The following is a 17,017-nucleotide window of genomic DNA, read 5'->3' on the forward strand; positions in this document are numbered from 1 at the left end:
CTTAATTAAAAATCTTAAAGCCTTTTCCCTTGCTGTCCTCTGAAGACAGTGATCTTTAGGCCTGCTTTTCCTAATTTTATACATTATTGCCCTAACTTATTTTTCTATTTAATAAAATACAAACTACATTGCTTGAATTGTGTTGTATCTACAAAACAATATAGATACAAATACAGATTTTTTAGCTATTTTCATTTGTTCTTTTCTACATTATAGTTCTTTAAGCTTCTGTTTTATTCAGTTTGTGTAGAGGTGAATGCCCTACCGAAGAATCTGTTTTTCAAAGATTATCCAAGAAAATATTTTTTGAGAGAATTCTAGTGGATTTAATTGATGAAGACATGGTAAGAGAAACTGTTGGAAGATACTTGAAAGAAAGTCATTAAGTGAGAAAAAAATGAGAACTAAAATGTGAGACTTAGGAAGAACAGAGTGAGCTTTAAGAATAAAGACTGGAAACCTGTGTCTTGCATTTACTTAGGTATTTCATCTTCACGTCTTTCTGGGCATATAAGATCTATTATGTCTATGGCTTCATGATGCTGGTGCTGGTTATCCTGTGCATTGTGACTGTCTGTGTGACTATTGTGTGCACATATTTTCTACTAAATGCAGAAGATTACAGGTGGTAAGTACCTATTTGTAGAAAGAAATTTGGGGGAACCATAATATTTTAAAATAACATTTCCTTTGAAATCTATCAAGTGGAGTAAACAGCTGTATAGAAATGTTGTTACTTAAAATAGCATAGAGATTTTTTTCCAGTTATAAAAATGATACATATTTAAGAGAAAAAACAATATCAAATTTTTAATGTATTAATGGAGTACTATGTTAGAAATATTTTTTACAAAGTGCTTGGTATGAAAAGAGTTTTATGAGAAGCATTGCTCCATTCTAAACACAAGGAAACTTAGATCTGAAAAAGGAAATGGTGTATTTATGGTCACTGGTAATAGGGAATCTGACAAAATTCAAGATTGAGCTTTCTGATTCTTAGATGTTCTCCTTGTTGATAAATTTAAATACCATGTCTATGCGTTTGTTTTTTAAATGTTTTAAAGGACTTTAAAGGATGTTTTATTAAATTCTTTGCTTTAAAATCTTTATTTTAGTGCCATTCATTCAAAAGAGATTTATCTTTTCTCCCCCTCCCCCCACCAGGCAATGGACAAGTTTTCTCTCTGCTGCATCAACTGCAATCTATGTTTACATGTATTCCTTTTACTACTATTTTTTCAAAACAAAGTAAGTGGAGACATTTTTTCACCTTTTATTTAGGAAACTAATTTGTCCTTTAAATACTAATATTTAAGGCCTTATGTTGAAAGTAAAAATGGATATCCTATATATATTTTGTTTTATTTCAGGATGTATGGCTTATTTCAAACATCATTTTACTTTGGATATATGGCGGTATTTAGCACAGCCTTGGGGATAATGTGTGGTAAGTTTTGAAATTCTTTGAACATCATGAGTAAATCTGAGTTTCTCTAAATCAGAAAAATACAGTAATTGGAAATTAAGAAATTTTATCTGTTGTTTGATCAGAAACACCAAAATAAACCCAAGTCTGATTTCAGTCCTTTTGACTCTTCCCCACAACATAATTTATTACCTTATTAATTTCTATTTTTATAGAAATTCTAGTAATTCTGTATAGCACAGAATTTCATATCACAGTTTTTCATTCATTTTGAGAATTGGCTTTTTCATTTTATTTATTGTTTTTAGAGACTCAGCTTCTGAACTAGCTGGGACTACAGGCACATGCCACTGTGCCTGGCTTGAGAATTGGCATTTTTTAAAGCTTAGGTTCGATGGAAGATCATGATGTAGGCATGTTAAGGTGTTGCCTGAATGATTCCTGTTTGGAAACTTCTCAGACTATTCTTGGAGAAACCAGGAGACACCTAGGAGACAGCACAGTTTACTTGTTATGATTGCATACTTGGGTATCTACAGACTGGACTTAAGTTCTAGCTGTACCATATGTATGCTTTCCACCTTGATCTAGTTCCCCAAGGTCTCTAAGCTTCTGTAAAGTGGGGATAAAACCACTATTTATGGATCTATCATAATCATCTATTAAAAGGAGGAGGTAATAGTTTTCACCATGTGATAGAGTCTCTAGAATGTGTGAGATAGCTAGAAAATAAAGAACTTTTGGAAACAGTATGATAAATGGGAAAGGACTGGAATAAATGTCCATGCTGTTGCTCAGCTTTTTTTTGTGGCCATGGAGGTCACATTAACCTTTCTAAGTCTCATTTTTATCTGTAAAATGGGCATATCTTTCAGAGTAGTTGTGAGGAATAGTGTCATGTGTGTAAAGCACCAAGTGTAGTGCTGGGACTGTTATTAGGTAGTAAGGATAGCCATTTACGTGGTGAGATATGGAAAGAGCTAGCCTTTTGGGGTCAGTCTGTTCTGGGTGTGAATTTCCCACTTAGTAGCCATGTTACTCTGGCCAAATTATTTAACCTTTCTTCCTCAACTTTACTCATTTGCAAAATAGAAATAATACCTCATAGGGCTATAAAGAGGATTCAGTGATTAAATGTGGATAAACATCAGGTGGCTGGTAGATGCTCAGTGAGGGGTAGCTGCTGCTGCTATTGATGAAGGCTGAAAGTCCTTGGGCTTCCTTCTCCTCTGGAATTGTATCTGTGTTTCTGCACAGTCTCTGTGGGATTCCACACCTTGTGTTTTCATCTCAGAACAACTTTATGACTCTAAGTCCCGGCAGAGGTAACTTAAGGGAAACTCATACAAGTAACTCACTTTTTTCGGGTTCAGTGTTTTACTTGATAAATGAGACTGGTCCCTTAATTACTTTGTAGGAATGATGTGTTTTACTTGATAAATGAGACTGATCCCTTAGTTACTTTGTAGGAATGATGTAACGCTGCGGGACTAATCATGGTGGAAACATTTCCAGAGAGTGGATAATTTTCCTCCTTTTTCTTTTACCTGCCATTGGCTATTTATGTATGTATGTGTGTATTTGATAATTCCACCTTTGGCTATATAAGATATATATAAGATATGGTAATCTTATTAAAAGCTAGGTCTTGGTGTGACATTTATGGACACCTTTGGGATACCAAGATTGCTTTGTTTCTCCATCAAAAGAGCCTGTTCAGTTCATATACACTATTTGATCACGTGTGTGTGCACACACAAATGAGATTGTCTGTAAAGTAGTGAAACATTCCACAAGGAAAGATCATTTTCTATGTTAGAGTCACATGTTTTATTTATAGCTGCTGTGATAGCCATTCCCTGTGATAATTAGTAACCAACTTTGAGGGAAAGATGAGAGGGACTGAAGGTTAAAACTACATTGTGTCAGGTGGAAACATCACTATTCTTGGGCAGTCAGAAGGTTCCTTCAGTATTATTTGCCATCCTTTCTTCAGAGTATTGTTCACTGGACTCCTCTTTATTTTATCTGAGATTTTTCTTGATTATCACCTGCATTCAGTGAGGTATAGAATCGATTACGCAGACAGTTAAAAAAAATTTTCTTGACTTGACTTTTTCTATGTGTGATCTTAGGAAGACCCAGAGAGGTAACATCTTGACATTTACAAAGAAAATGGAATGAATCTAGCTAAATTTTTTGAGTGCTTTTCCTGCTGGAATTTCATCTTGCTGCCTGAAAATCTTGGCACATTTACAGATCCCTGCTGTTCTGGCAATGTCCCAGCATTTATTCTTTAATGGGTTTATATGCCTTCAGTGCTTCATTTTTCAGGGGCAGGTGGGGAGAAACTGTTTAGACTGGAAGTCATTAGAATGTCATCATAATACAAAAATTATGTATATCCATCAATTTATGTTGCTAAAATGCTTAAGTCAGTAATTAAAACAAAAATATTTGTTGATTTTTTTAATGTAGCAAAAAATGACTACATTAAGGTGGGATATTATGAGCATAGCATTTTTGTTTTGAGGAATTAAGTTCAAAAGTGCACCTCTATTGTTCCTAAGATATTTACTTTTCTAGAGGGCATATTCAGTACTCTCTTTTTATAAAGTCATGCCCTTGTAAGTTTATTCTTGAGGTACTCATAAGATTAGGAAAAATGATTCTCTAGGTTGATACTGTTTTGATTTTAAGCATATTTCTGCTCAAAGGGGAACAATGTTTTGTACGTGTGGAAAATTGGATTTGGTTATTGGACTAGTATTATACCATTACAATTTTTGATGCTAATTAAAATTTTATACATCTTTTCATGTCGTAAGGATTCAGGTATATTTTCACAAAATTGAATGATTTTTCTCTTATCCTGTAAAGAATTGTAACTATTCTAAAATGCATTATCAATATTTTAAAATGTAATATTGTTATTTCCTATTATAAAAGAAATGACTATTCATTGCAAAAATAAGTGGAAATAGTGTTGCTTTGTCACTTTGGTTTTTTGTATTTTAATATTTAATAAAGGGAAACTTTCAAATATATACAAAAATAGGGACAATACTGTATATAGTGAGTCCCCATGTACTAACACCCAATGTCAGTAATTATCAACTCATGGCCTATCTTGTTTTATTTATATTCCCACTTTGTATCCCCCCTTTTATTCTGACATGAATCTTAGACCTTATGTCATTTCAACTATGTAAATATTTCAGTGTATGTCTCTCCCTGAAAGATAAATGTAATATGATGGAATAATTTAGTTAGTGTTCAGATTTACCATACTTGTAATGACTTTTTTTTAAATATAGTTTGTTTGCATTGAGATCAATTAAGATTCATGCATTGCTTGGCTAAAATGTCTCTTAAGGCTCTTTTAATCTATAGATATTCTCTCTCTCACTTGCAATTTATTTTTAAAACTTAAATAATTTCTGTAGAATTTTCCACACTCTGGATTTTGCTGATTATATTGCTGAAGTGTCATTTAAAGTTTCTTCAAGTGGTAGTTAGATCTGTAGGCTTGATCATACTCAAGAATACTTGTCCAAGAATGTTTAACAGGTGGTTTGTAAGCTTTTATCAGGGAAGCACATAATTTCTGGTTCTATTTCTTTGTGAAGTTAGCAGCCATTGATAGTTATTGCCTAGCTCAAATAATTCATTAGTGGTTATAATATTCTAATTCTATTGTTCCTTTTATATTTGTTAGCTGGAATACTTCCATAACGATAACCTTCCTTTCATCAACCAGTTGGTAGCCTTGGGGTATAATTCATATATAGGAGAAACAGGAGAGATGCTTGATTCTTGCCTTTCATTCACCAGTTTAGTGAATAAAAGATTCACTAAAAGATTGGTTCAAGGGTGACTAATTAGGCACTTGTGTGTGCACTTACCATTATTAATTAATGGAAGGTTTTCTTTTAAGCTTTCAATAATATTGGGCTACATCATGAATTCCTAAGACCAATGGAGATTTTTTTCTCTGACAGTTCAATAACCAACTGCATTGTTCTAAAGAGCCCTTAGTAGGTTGATACAAAAGTAATTGTAAAGCTGCAAATACTTTTGCACCAACCTATATTTGCAATAAAGAACCATCCAGTTCATTCATTCATTCAACAGATATTTACCAAGTATCTTATATGCCAGGCACTCTTTTACACACAGGAGATAAATATTTTATTTAACAAAACAAACATCCCTGATTTCTGGTGTTTTAAGCTCTGGTTGAGGCTAATTGTTAAAAAACAGCATTTCAAAACTTCTGACCCACTTACCTCTCTGTCCTGTCTATTCCTGCAAATATGTCAACCCTACTACCAATTACACAGCTTCTACAACTTAAAAATAAAAAAGAAGCTGTGAGAAAATGCCTCTCCTCTAGAGCTTCAACTGCTATTGGGACATGGTTCCCTGTCCTTCGTTAAGAGAATTTTCAGTCACTTCTTACTATTTATCTATTGGATTTTGGGAAGATATATTGATTTTTACTTTAATGACCTAGAATAATGTATCTTCAAATCAAAGAAGGCATGTTTTTTGATTTAACAACCTTTTGCCGTTATCAAATTATTCTTGCTTTATGAGATGTATTTTAATTCTATAGTTACTGATTATACAAGAAATAATTGCTACTTGATTAGACTTGGCATATGATGGTCAGACTTGGTGTATTATGGTATCAGGTGATTTGCAAAGCAAATGATACAGTTTTAGTAAGTTCAGAAAGAATACTAACATAAAGATATTTTCTTTAAAAAAGAATAACTTTCCAGAGCATAGAGTATTTAGTGTTTTTAAATGATGGATACTGCTCTGTATGTATTTGTTTCAAAACATCTTATTTTATCTTTGCAGGAGCGATTGGTTACATGGGAACAAGTGCCTTTGTCCGAAAAATCTATACTAATGTGAAAATTGACTAGAGACCCAAGAAAACCTGGAACTTCGGATCAATTTCTTTTTCATAGGGGTGGAACTTGCACAGCAAAAACAAACAAACGCAAGAAGAGATTTGGGCTTTAACACACTGGGTACTTTGTGGGTCTCTCTTTCGTCGATGGCTTAAAGTAACATCTATTTCCATTGATCCTAGGTTCTTCCTGACTGCTTTCTCCAACTGTTCACAGCAAATGCTTGGATTTTATGCAGTAGGCATTACTACAGTACATGGCTAATCTTCCCAAAAACTAGCTCATTAAAGATGAAATAGACCAGCTCTCTTCAGTGAAGAGGACAAATAGTTTATTTAAAGCATTTGTTCCAATAAAATAAATAGAGGGAAACTTGAATGCTAAAATTACATGAATAGGAATCTTCCTGGCACTTAGTGTTTCTATGTTATTGAAAAACGATGTTCCAGAAAGATTACTTTTTTCCTCTTATTTTTACTGCCATTGTCGACCTATTGTGGGACATTTTTATATATTGAATCTGGGTTCTTTTTTGACCTTTTTTTTTTTTTCCCAATCCAACTGCATCCTTTTTTTTAAAAGAGAGAATTAGAAAATATTAAATCCTGCATGTAATATATCTGCTGTCATCTTAGTTGGACCAACTTCCCATTTATTTATCTTAAAACTATACAGTTACATCTTAATTCCATCCAAAGAAGATACAGTTTGAAGACGGAAATGTACTCTCTACAATGCAATTTACTGTACAGTTAGAAAGCAAAGTGTTAAATGGAGAAGATACTTGTTTTTATTAAACATTTTGAGATTTAGATAAACTACATTTTAACTGAATGTCTAAAGTGATTATCTTTTTTCCCCCCAAGTTAGTCTTACATCTTTTGGGTTTGAATGAAGGTTTTACTTAAGAAATTATTAAAAACAAGGGGGGTGGGTAATAAATGTATATAACATTAAATAATGTAACGTAGGTGTAGACTCCCAAATGCATTTGGATGTACAGATTGACTACAGAGTACTTTTTTCTTATGATGATTGGTGTAGAAATGTGTGATTTGGGTGGCCTTTTACATCTTGCCTACCATTGCATGAAACATTGGAGTTTCTTCAAAATGTGTGTGTCATACTTTTTTTGGGAGGGGGGTTGTTTTCTTCTGTTTATTTTCTGAGACTCGTACAGGAGCCAAATTTGTAATTTAGAGACATTTAATTTTGTTAATCCTGTCTGGGACACTTAAGTAACATCTAAAGCATTATTGCTTTAGAATGTTCAAATAAAATTTCCTGACCAAATTGTTTTGTGGAAATAGATGTGTTTGCAATTTGAAGATATCTTTCTGTTCAAAAGGCAAAATTACTGAATGCCATTTTTAAAAGTATACTATAAACTATGCTACTCTCATACAGGGGACCCATACTTTGAAATCTCCAGACTTGCTTACATCTAGATTATCCAGCACAATCATAAAGTGAATGACAAACCCTTTGAATGAAATTGTGGCACAAAAATCTGTTCAGGTTGGTGTACCGTGTAAAGTGGGGATGGGGTAAAAGTGGTTAACGTACTGTTGGATCAACAAATAAAGGTTACAGTTTGTAAGAGAAGTGATTGGAATACATTTTTCTGGAACTATTCATAATACGAAGTTTTCCTAGAACCACTGAGTTTCTAGTTTAATAGTTTGCTATGCAAATGACCACCTAAAACAATACTTTATATTGTTATTTTTAGGAAGACTCAAAATACCTGTATTTAAACCTTAATATGAAAATCATGCAATTAATAGTTACACAAGATGTTTTCATTACAAAATATGTATCTATATATTGATGGACTCCACATCCTATATTGTGACATGTAAGTCCTTTAAAAGGTGAAAAGTATGATTTCTTACCACTTAAGTATGATTGATATGATCCAACAAATTTGATCAGAAGATGTAGGTAAATCCTCTTCTGAAGCCAAAATGGTATATTAAGTGTAATTTATTGGTACTTCCATTTTCTCTTCCTTCTTACTTGCCTTTAAGATCTTATAAAAAAGAAACTAGGCCAGGCACGGTGGCTCACGCTTGTAATCCCAGCACTTTGGGAGGCCAAGGCGGGCGAATCATGAGGTCAGGAGATCGAGACCACGGTGAAACCCCGTCTCTACTAAAAATACAAAAAATTAGCCAGGCGTGGTGGCGGGCGCCTGTAGTCCCAGCTACTCGGAGAGGCTGAGGCAGGAGAATAGCGTGAACCCGGGAGGCGGAGCTTACAGTGAGCCGAGATTGCGCCACTGCACTCCAGCCTGGGCGACAGGGCGAGACTCCGTCTCAAAAAAAAAAAAAAAAAAAAAGTAAAAGTTAATATTTAGTTGCTTATATTATGTAACCTTTTAACTATATGTAAAGTACTTTTTTGGTTTCTTTCTCACCACTTTTATTCAAAAGTACTTTTAACATACCAATACATAGTCTGTCTGCTGGGAGTATAAATTGGACAGTAAGCTTTTGTCTTAATAAAATGAAATTTGTTTCTCATGATACGAATCTTGCAGGTAAGATGTAGGGTTTATTGAAAATGTGTGGGTTAAATGCTTTCAGGTACACCAATTCTTTCTACTAAATTGAGCTCTATTTGAAATTCTTTGGAATCTGTGGTGAAAAATAATTTTCTGATTTCCAAATACATTAAGAGCATTAAATGAATATTAATTACCTTCGAAGTCTTTTAGAAAAGGACTTGTATTGGTTTTTGGCTGCATAGAGGGGTTGAATAAGTGTGTGTGTGTGTGTGTGTCTTCTTAAAGAAGATGTAATTCACAAATAGTTTAGCTCCCTAGCGCTCAGTTGTAGAATAGAAAATGGAACATTACTCAAGTTAATTGAAAGGTGAGGTTTTTATACCCCCACAAATGCTGTGTATCTGTCTTTCGTTTGTTAACATTATTTGCTTAATGTCTTTCAACTGACACTTTGGATAATACTATCAAAAACTAAGGCTAAACATTCCCCGTGTATTTAAGCATGCTTCTTCTGAAATTTAACTACATTAGTAGTTGACATTTGTATACATATATCCTAGTACAAGAGTAGGATAAGGTGGAAATGTAATGGCCTGAGGGATGGCGAAGCATTCTTTTAGTATTTTTTATCATGTTGGGCTCCTAGATTGTACTGGGGTTGCCCATAAATCAAACCCCATACTCTTAGAATTCATTATATTGTGGTGATACCAGAACCTAGTGAATGGTATGCTTGGGTGTTTTCCATTGAGAGTGGGTGGACCTCTTTATATATAAAGTTGGTTGCTGCAAAATCCAGTTCTTCCAAAAGCCACTTTATTTAGGGTTTATTCACAAATCATATCCATTTTGGTACAGTGTTTGTTTTCTAATATTTATTAACCACCTTATACCAAATGTCTTGCAAAGAAATGTTATTAAAACCTTGAATTTTTACAAATGTAAAAAACAAAAAGTGTATTAATGTATTTGTTCAGGAAAAGCTACATACCGAAGGGCTTTTGTATATGAATTCTGTGGTGGGGAGACCCATTTGTAATCTATATGGCAGTTCCATCTGGGTTTTAAGTTTAGATTTCACCGTGTCTTAGTGCTTCATTCTATTGGTTTATTGGAACATGTAATAAATAGGAGTAGTGATGTATTAAAACACAAGTATTCATTAATATTTTATATCTTCACTAAAATTCTGTAGTTATGAAACTATTTCATCAATCAAGGTGTTATATTTCAATCAGAGAAGTGAAAATTTATGAAGATTATTTGGAAGTGTGTACAGAAATAAACTAGGCTTACAGGTAGGCTAGATCAGAACGTTAACATATGAACCTGCAGAAATCTTGTAAGACTTAAATTCAGTGTGAGGAATAACTCTAGTTCTCTCCTATGAGCATTTCCTAAAAGCCATCTGATTTGGCATTCTTACTGGAGCTGCAGACAGAAATCTACAAAGACAAAAGTAAACAAAATTAAGTTATTATTCCACTGTTAGGAATATAAATTTGTGAAGTCTGTTTATTTTGAAGTATTGGTGAACTAGGCTTGCTAATTGATAACTGCAGCAGTTTGTGTTTACTCCAGTTCGTCAACTTAGGTCATTTGAAAGATATAAGAGCTTAAGGCAAGAAAGAAGTAACGTGGAATTCTATTTGAAGGACAACAGAACATTCTTGGAAAAGCAGCTCCAGTTGGTTTTTCAACTGTGTCAAACTTGAATGTGTAAGTCCCCACAGAGCATGGACAGTCGGTGCAGAGTTCCAAGGAAATTATTGCCTGATGACCACTTCCATTTTGTATACACTCTTTGGTTCGTATAGGCCATATTCCAACTGGCTTTTTAGTAATAGAAATCCAGTATATAATGTATCAAATACAATTGAGGTTCTAACCTAGTGTGTTAATTTATCTGAATTTGGATTTTTAAAAAGTAATAAAAAGTTAAATGTACTTCCTTTGGATTCCTTATTTCTTTCCTTTTTGAAACATGAACCAAGCATAAGGGATAACCCATTACTGACAGGCAAATGAATAACTTAATAATAGTTTTCCACAATTAAATAAAGCAGGGGTCTGCAGACTTTTTCTGTGAAGGTCTAGATAGTACATACTTTCGGCTTTGAGAGCTATACAGTCTCTGTTGAAACTATCATTGTAGCACCAAAGCAGCCATAGTAGACTACATAAACTAATGAGCATGGCTGTTTTCCAGTATAACTTCACAAAAACAGCCCACAGGCCATAGTCTGCTAACCCCTGGAATGATGTATTTAAAATTTAAGGTTTAAATTTGTATTTCGAAAATGAACTGTAATGTGCAGTAAAGTTGAGAGAATGGTCCAGTGAATAAGATTGGTCTTAAGAATGATTTTTCTTTTATTGCCATTATTGACTTTCTTGTATACCCATTCTGGCTCTTACACTCAGACTTTACCGTCTATTTGCCTGCCATCCTCTGATTGATGATTCTTTGCATTTGTTTAGCATTTACTACTTTTTCAAAGCAGTTTCACTTGTTCCCTCTCAACCATCCTGTGAAGCTGGTAGAGTAGATAGCTTTGTTTTATGGATAAGAAACCACAGCAGCTAAAGGTGCTCTTATGTTTAGCCCGGAAGTCATCAAGATTCAGGGCCCTGTTGTCTTGACTATTAACTGTAAAATGGGGGTGTCACCCTCTCTAGCCTGGGAGCAGGTAATATATGTAGAAGTCGCATTGAAAATTAGTGTTCTGTACAAATGGAAGAGATTATTTTTATTGTGCCACGTTGAAATCAGTGGTTAATTTCTCCATGTCTTTGTATGTTTTGTTTTTCCATTTCTGACTAGTTTTTAAAAATCCTGACCAACCTCCTTGGTTCTTTTCTCCTAGTTTTATTAGGTGCCTCAGTCAACACCTGTACTTGGCAATTCCCGTTAGCCAAATCGTTGGTACAAATTTGGATTACTTTTTATTTCTTTAATGAACACTTTTTGTCTGGTTGGAAAACTAAGGACAGAAGGGACTCTTATGCAGCCAGCTTCTTGATTTCAAGTGAACTATTTTTGTGGAACTGTTACTCTGCAATATAATATTAGAAAAGGGGGGAATAAGCCTAATTGGGACATGTGGAATCCGTGTAGTTTACAAATGTATTTTAAATTACTTGATTATTTAAAATGATTTTCAAAGTTTGCACAATTACTTTGCTTGACAGCCATTTCAAAGGAAAAAATTGTGGGAGGTGGTTGCAGGGGGAAATTGATACAAGTGGGGCTGGCCAATGTTATGGTTATTCTTAGTGTCTCAATCTAAGCCACTAGGATTACAAGACTTAATATTGAAGGTCAGTGAAGAAAAGGGAGAGTCTAGAGAGTGAGACATGGAAGGTGGTTCTAAGTTGGGGTTGGTCAGAGAGGTCTGCTGCAATTATAGACCAGAAAGGTAGGGCAGTCCTGGATAGGTAAGTGTCACAGATAGGGTAGCTGCAATGCTGGCATGAGGATGTGGGATATGCGACTATCAAGGTGTCCCAGGCAGAGACATGGAGGGTGTGAAGCAGCGAGGCCATGTTAGGATGACTGCAGGGTGTTTAATGCCAGAAGACTGGAATGTGGGAGTTGTAAGGAGCCAAGACTGGAAAGGTGAAAGGAAGGCTTGATGGTGGACGGAGGACCTGGTATGCCACCTTGAAGAACTTGAATAAAGGTTTTGGAGAGCCAGGAAGGGTTTTAAGCAGCTGCTAAAAATTGTAGTATCTTTAATTACATTCTCCAGAAAACTGAGTGTCTTCTCAGTGGTCAGCAATGTAAATGAAGGAATGAGCTGGCCTGGAACAAATTATCATGTATAGTGGCTTGGAAAGGCAAAATGACAAAGTGGCCCAGGTGGATAAAATTCAGTAGACTTGAAGGGGCAAGAGAACCTAGTTACTCTGGGTGGGAGATGGACATCTAAGAGGAGAAAAACACTTGTTCAGGTTCACAGAGGACCCAAAGATATGGCAGAGGAAACCCTAAAGTAATTATGAATGTAATAATGGAGCTAAGTTGAGCAGTTTTATGTCATAAAGCCTGTTACTCTACCTCCAGTTTTTTCATGGTTTTTAAAGAAAAATACATTTTAAAAATCATCTAAACCCAGATTAGAGTTTAGCTTTTATAGTTCTATCTTATGGTGTCCCTTTTCAATTATTCTTTTCTAATCTTCCTAGTGAACCAAATATTTTGTTGCCATTTATTGGTTGATAGCCAAAGTAGCAACTAAACTGGTCTTCTACTTTAATAACATAAAACTGCGCAGCTTGTTCATTCTTTAACACCACTGTCTTCAAAATATTTGGACAAAGGGTGTTGGTGAGAAGACGTGGCCACTACTCACCAGGTGGGGACTGGAGGTCATAAAAGCTCACAACCTCATTGCTTGCACAAGAGGTAGCCTCTCATGTCTATTTTCCAGAGGAATTCCCTTCTAAGAAGGAAGCCAGTTGGTGGTTTGCCTAATACCATCTGGAGACCTGGAAGTGTCACAGAGGTTTGTTAAGCCTTTTAGATGTTGACTCTTTGGACTTGTCTACTGAGAGGTGGTGACCTTCATGGGGGTGAATGCAGAGAGCTATGGCGTTGGGTTTGACTCCTTCTGGCATTCAGGCAGAAATGCATGCCATTCAGCCCCCTCCCACTCCTTGGCCTATGCACTGGCCACTTGGCCTTCCTGCCATTTGGTGGCACTTATCCCCTCAAATTCCTTCTTCCCACCTGCCAGTTTCTAACCGGATCTTGCCCTGTCTGGCTCCATTTTGTATGTTATGTGCCCATTTGATGAAAACAGCATGAGGCAGGGGCAACATTGCATTTCTTTCTAAGAACGAGGACAAAATATGAGTGGCATCCTTCCAGTAGTTAACTTTTAGCCCTTTACTTGTGTGAAGGACTTGTTATCCTAGTTGATAGATGAGAAGACAGATGACCATAAGTGCAAGAAATTCAGAGTTTGATGTAAAGCCCAGCTCTGGGCTCCCTGTTGACTATTTTGTCATTGATGTATGTGAAACCATGTGGAAATCCAAAAGGAAAGTTGTCTATTTTTCTGCTTGCAGTTTAAATTGAAAAAAGATTCTATTGGGCATGATGCAAAACATTTCTACACATAACACGTTTGTGTGTTATACTTGACAGGGCCATTTTACATAAAAAGATCTTTGAAAAGCCTCAGTAATAATACTTTTTATATCTCTAAATCAAAATGGCTCAGTTCTGACAATTTTTACATTTTAGGTACAAAATAGAAGTGGGTTTAAAATAGCTCTTGATTAGTCTCCTAAATTATTTGGGCGTATGTTTTTAATTGGCAAAAAGAAATAGACTTCAGAAATTGGTTATTTTTATTCCATCAAGTTAACGGTGAGTGGCTTATTTAATAAAACCATGTCTGTAATTTAACACAAATAGCACGTACAGCTGTTCATTTGTGTCTTTTTGACTGTATGAAGCATCTTAGACGGTTTTACTGAAAGATAGGGTCACCGAGAGGGGAAATCTGTGGACTTAAATCTTTTTTCCTTATCGATCGCCGGCCACTAGGTTAGGTTACGTGCCGCCAGCAGGCTCCCTTCGTGGCTCGACTACGGGATGTGGAGAGAGCTGAGAGAATCGAAATCCTCGATTTTTTTTTTCTTTGCTGAGAGATATTCACTCATCCCTGCAGAGAAGCAGCTGCCCGAATGCACATAGCCAGTTGGTAGTGACATGAATCGCGTACATAGGGCTCCTGGTCCAGCGCTCCGAGTTCTAACCACTCTGGCCACGTGTGCATCGGGGAGTTGTAAAGTGAGTTATGGAAATAAAACAAGGAGAGAAGCCCAGCCCTGATCTTCAGGAGCAGCATTCTCGGGAGCCAGAGGCCGAGGTGGCGCCCGGGGCAGGCGCCTTCGGCTGGGTGGGCGCGGAGCTGTCCGAAGTTGCGGAGGTGCCGGGAAGAGGAGGGGCCTCGCCTAGGGCGCCCGAGTGATTGGCTGCCCAGGGCCCCTGGCGAAGGCTGTGTGGTCCAGCCCTGGTGGAGAGGGGCGGAGCGGCCACTGCTCCAACCACCGCCGCCACCGCCACAGTCGCAGCCGCCACAGCCTCGGCCGCCGGGCAAGTAGCTCCGAGCGGCTGCTTCCCGGTTGCCTCGACGAAGACAGGGGGCGCCGCGCTCCGCTTGCTCCGCGCCCGAGCCATGTCCAGCAGCCCTGTGTAACCACTGAGTCCCGGCCGGAGCCGACCGACCCAGTGTGCACCGTCTTTCGGCCGAGCTGAGCTTTCGTGCACGCAACTCGCTCTGCCCCAGCCAGCCCCGCGCCACCATGCCCCGGGCGACTGCACTTGGGGCCCTGGTGTCACTGCTACTACTGCTGCCGCTGCCTCGCGGCGCCGGGGGACTCGGGGAGCGCCCGGACGCCACCGCAGACTACTCAGAGTTGGACGGCGAGGAGGGCACGGAGCAGCAGCTGGAGCATTACCACGACCCTTGCAAAGCCGGTAGGTGCCGCCGCCGGGGAAGTCCCGCAGAAGTTTGCCTTTGAAATGCAAATGAGGTGGTGGGCAAGCCTGCGCTACCGTCTGTGGGGCGGGTCTCCCCTCCCCTCCCCTGGGATCCCCGGCTCCCCGGGAAGACAATGCCTCCGAGGAATTGCTTAAAAACCACTCCGAGGCTGGGACGTCCCGGCCCCAGGTTTGCGGTGCGCACCGGGGGGCGACAGCCGGCGCGTTCCCAAAGCGAATCAGGGCGGGTGCCCGAGGCCGAGAGGGCCCCCAGGGGCCGGGGCGGGTGCCAGGGCCGCCTGACAGCGAGTGGGCAGCACTGGCCACCGCCGGACGCTCCGGGCCGGAGCAGAAGAGCCGGGCTGGGCGCGGCGCTCCGAGGCTCAGATGGAGTTCCTGGCTCCGATTTCACAGCATTTGTAAGTTTCGCGCAAAGTTTCCCAAGATCCGTGGTTACTCGGGAGGAGATTTTTAAAAGAAAAGCGTCACAGCGGGCAAAAGGAAAGGGGTCGCCGAGGGAGAATGAGCAAGATTCGAAATAGCCGGAAACTTCCCTGTAGCGGTACCGGCCTGAGGGTCGCTCTGGGCGGGCGGAAATGGAAGCCGGCAGGTGCTCTAATCCCGCCAGGAAGCGGCGCCCCGGGACGTACGGGCCTTTCGGGCGCAATCGCCGCCCGGGCGCTGCAGCTCCCGCTTCCCCGGGGCCACTGACAGGCTTGTGAGTCCTGAGGGGAGCAGCTTCCGAGCTGGAGTCGTTGAAGCGTTAGCCTCCGAAGGGCCCAAGCGCATGTTCCAGCAAGCTGATTAGTGTGGGGCAGTTCCAGCACGGGCAGAGGGGTGCTCACGCTCCCAGGGAGATGCTGGGCTCAGAGGCTCGCACAGACGCTCCTGGCCCATGGCCAGTGGCCCGCGGGTAGTGGTGTTTGTCTCTGGCTTTGTGGGGCTCCGTTTCACTTGGCGGTCGGCAGAGAAGAATGGGGAGGGAAGAGCGCGACCTCCACCCTCGGCAGGGCAGGTGCTCCTTCCCGGGGCTGTGGCCGGCCAGGTCTCTGCGGGGCCTGTGGGCCAGTGGTAGCCCCTTCACGCCCTGGAAACCTCTATCAGTTCCAAGTTCCTCATCTCTAAATTGATGGCAGTAATTATAGGAGGGCTCAGGTGATTTGCGGGAAAATTCTCTGCAAGTGAAATGATGGCATTGTCGTTATTTTTTATTGTTACTATCACTGCAGTGGCTCGGGTCTAGGCTGGGGGTTGGGAGGGTCAGGACTGGGTAAAGTCTGGGAAAGACCAGGTTACTAGGAGGCAGGAGGAGTTTGTGAGACTTGGGAATCTTGTGAAGGTTTAAGATCAAACTAGTCTTGAGGGGCCTGGTCTTAGGGAAGTTTCCTGCAGAATATCCACCTACTGCTGTACCTCGTGGGGCTTCTGAGTTAGGAAGGTGGGCAGCGGAGTTGGTTCCTGGACAACTGGAGAAAACCTCAGCAGGTAGCATGCCTGGCCCAGGTACCATGAGTTCCTCATGGGACCTAATTCAAGGCCAGGGAGAAGAGGCTCCAGAGCACTATTGGAATGGCAGCCTGGCCCTGGAAAGAGGGCCACTGAAGGTGGGAAAATAGGTGTGGGATAAAGGGAGTGGCTGGACCACCTCCCGCACTTGTCAG

At 39.2% G+C, this 17,017-nt stretch overlaps 2 protein-coding genes across 2 annotated transcripts in view; both read left to right on the forward strand.

Moving 5' to 3' along the window:
- Window positions 1-7,956, forward strand: part of TM9SF3 (transmembrane 9 superfamily member 3) — a 69,187-nt gene extending 61,231 nt beyond the window's left edge. The window contains exons 12-15 of the mRNA XM_055253971.2: window positions 482-628; window positions 1,165-1,248; window positions 1,371-1,447; window positions 6,296-7,956. Coding sequence (XP_055109946.1) covers window positions 482-628; window positions 1,165-1,248; window positions 1,371-1,447; window positions 6,296-6,363 — 376 coding nt within the window. The 3' untranslated portion in view covers window positions 6,364-7,956. The remainder of the gene's footprint in view (window positions 1-481; window positions 629-1,164; window positions 1,249-1,370; window positions 1,448-6,295) is intronic.
- A 4,140-nt stretch (window positions 7,957-12,096) lies between these two features.
- The window catches only part of TLL2 (tolloid like 2), a 151,796-nt gene continuing 146,875 nt past the window's right edge, over window positions 12,097-17,017 (forward strand). Inside the window, exon 1 of the mRNA XM_055253957.2 lies at window positions 12,097-15,353. Coding sequence (XP_055109932.2) covers window positions 15,179-15,353 — 175 coding nt within the window. The 5' untranslated portion in view covers window positions 12,097-15,178. The remainder of the gene's footprint in view (window positions 15,354-17,017) is intronic.

This window comes from Symphalangus syndactylus, chromosome 2 (genome assembly GCF_028878055.3).
Source record: "Symphalangus syndactylus isolate Jambi chromosome 2, NHGRI_mSymSyn1-v2.1_pri, whole genome shotgun sequence".
Lineage (NCBI taxonomy): Eukaryota > Metazoa > Chordata > Mammalia > Primates > Hylobatidae > Symphalangus > Symphalangus syndactylus.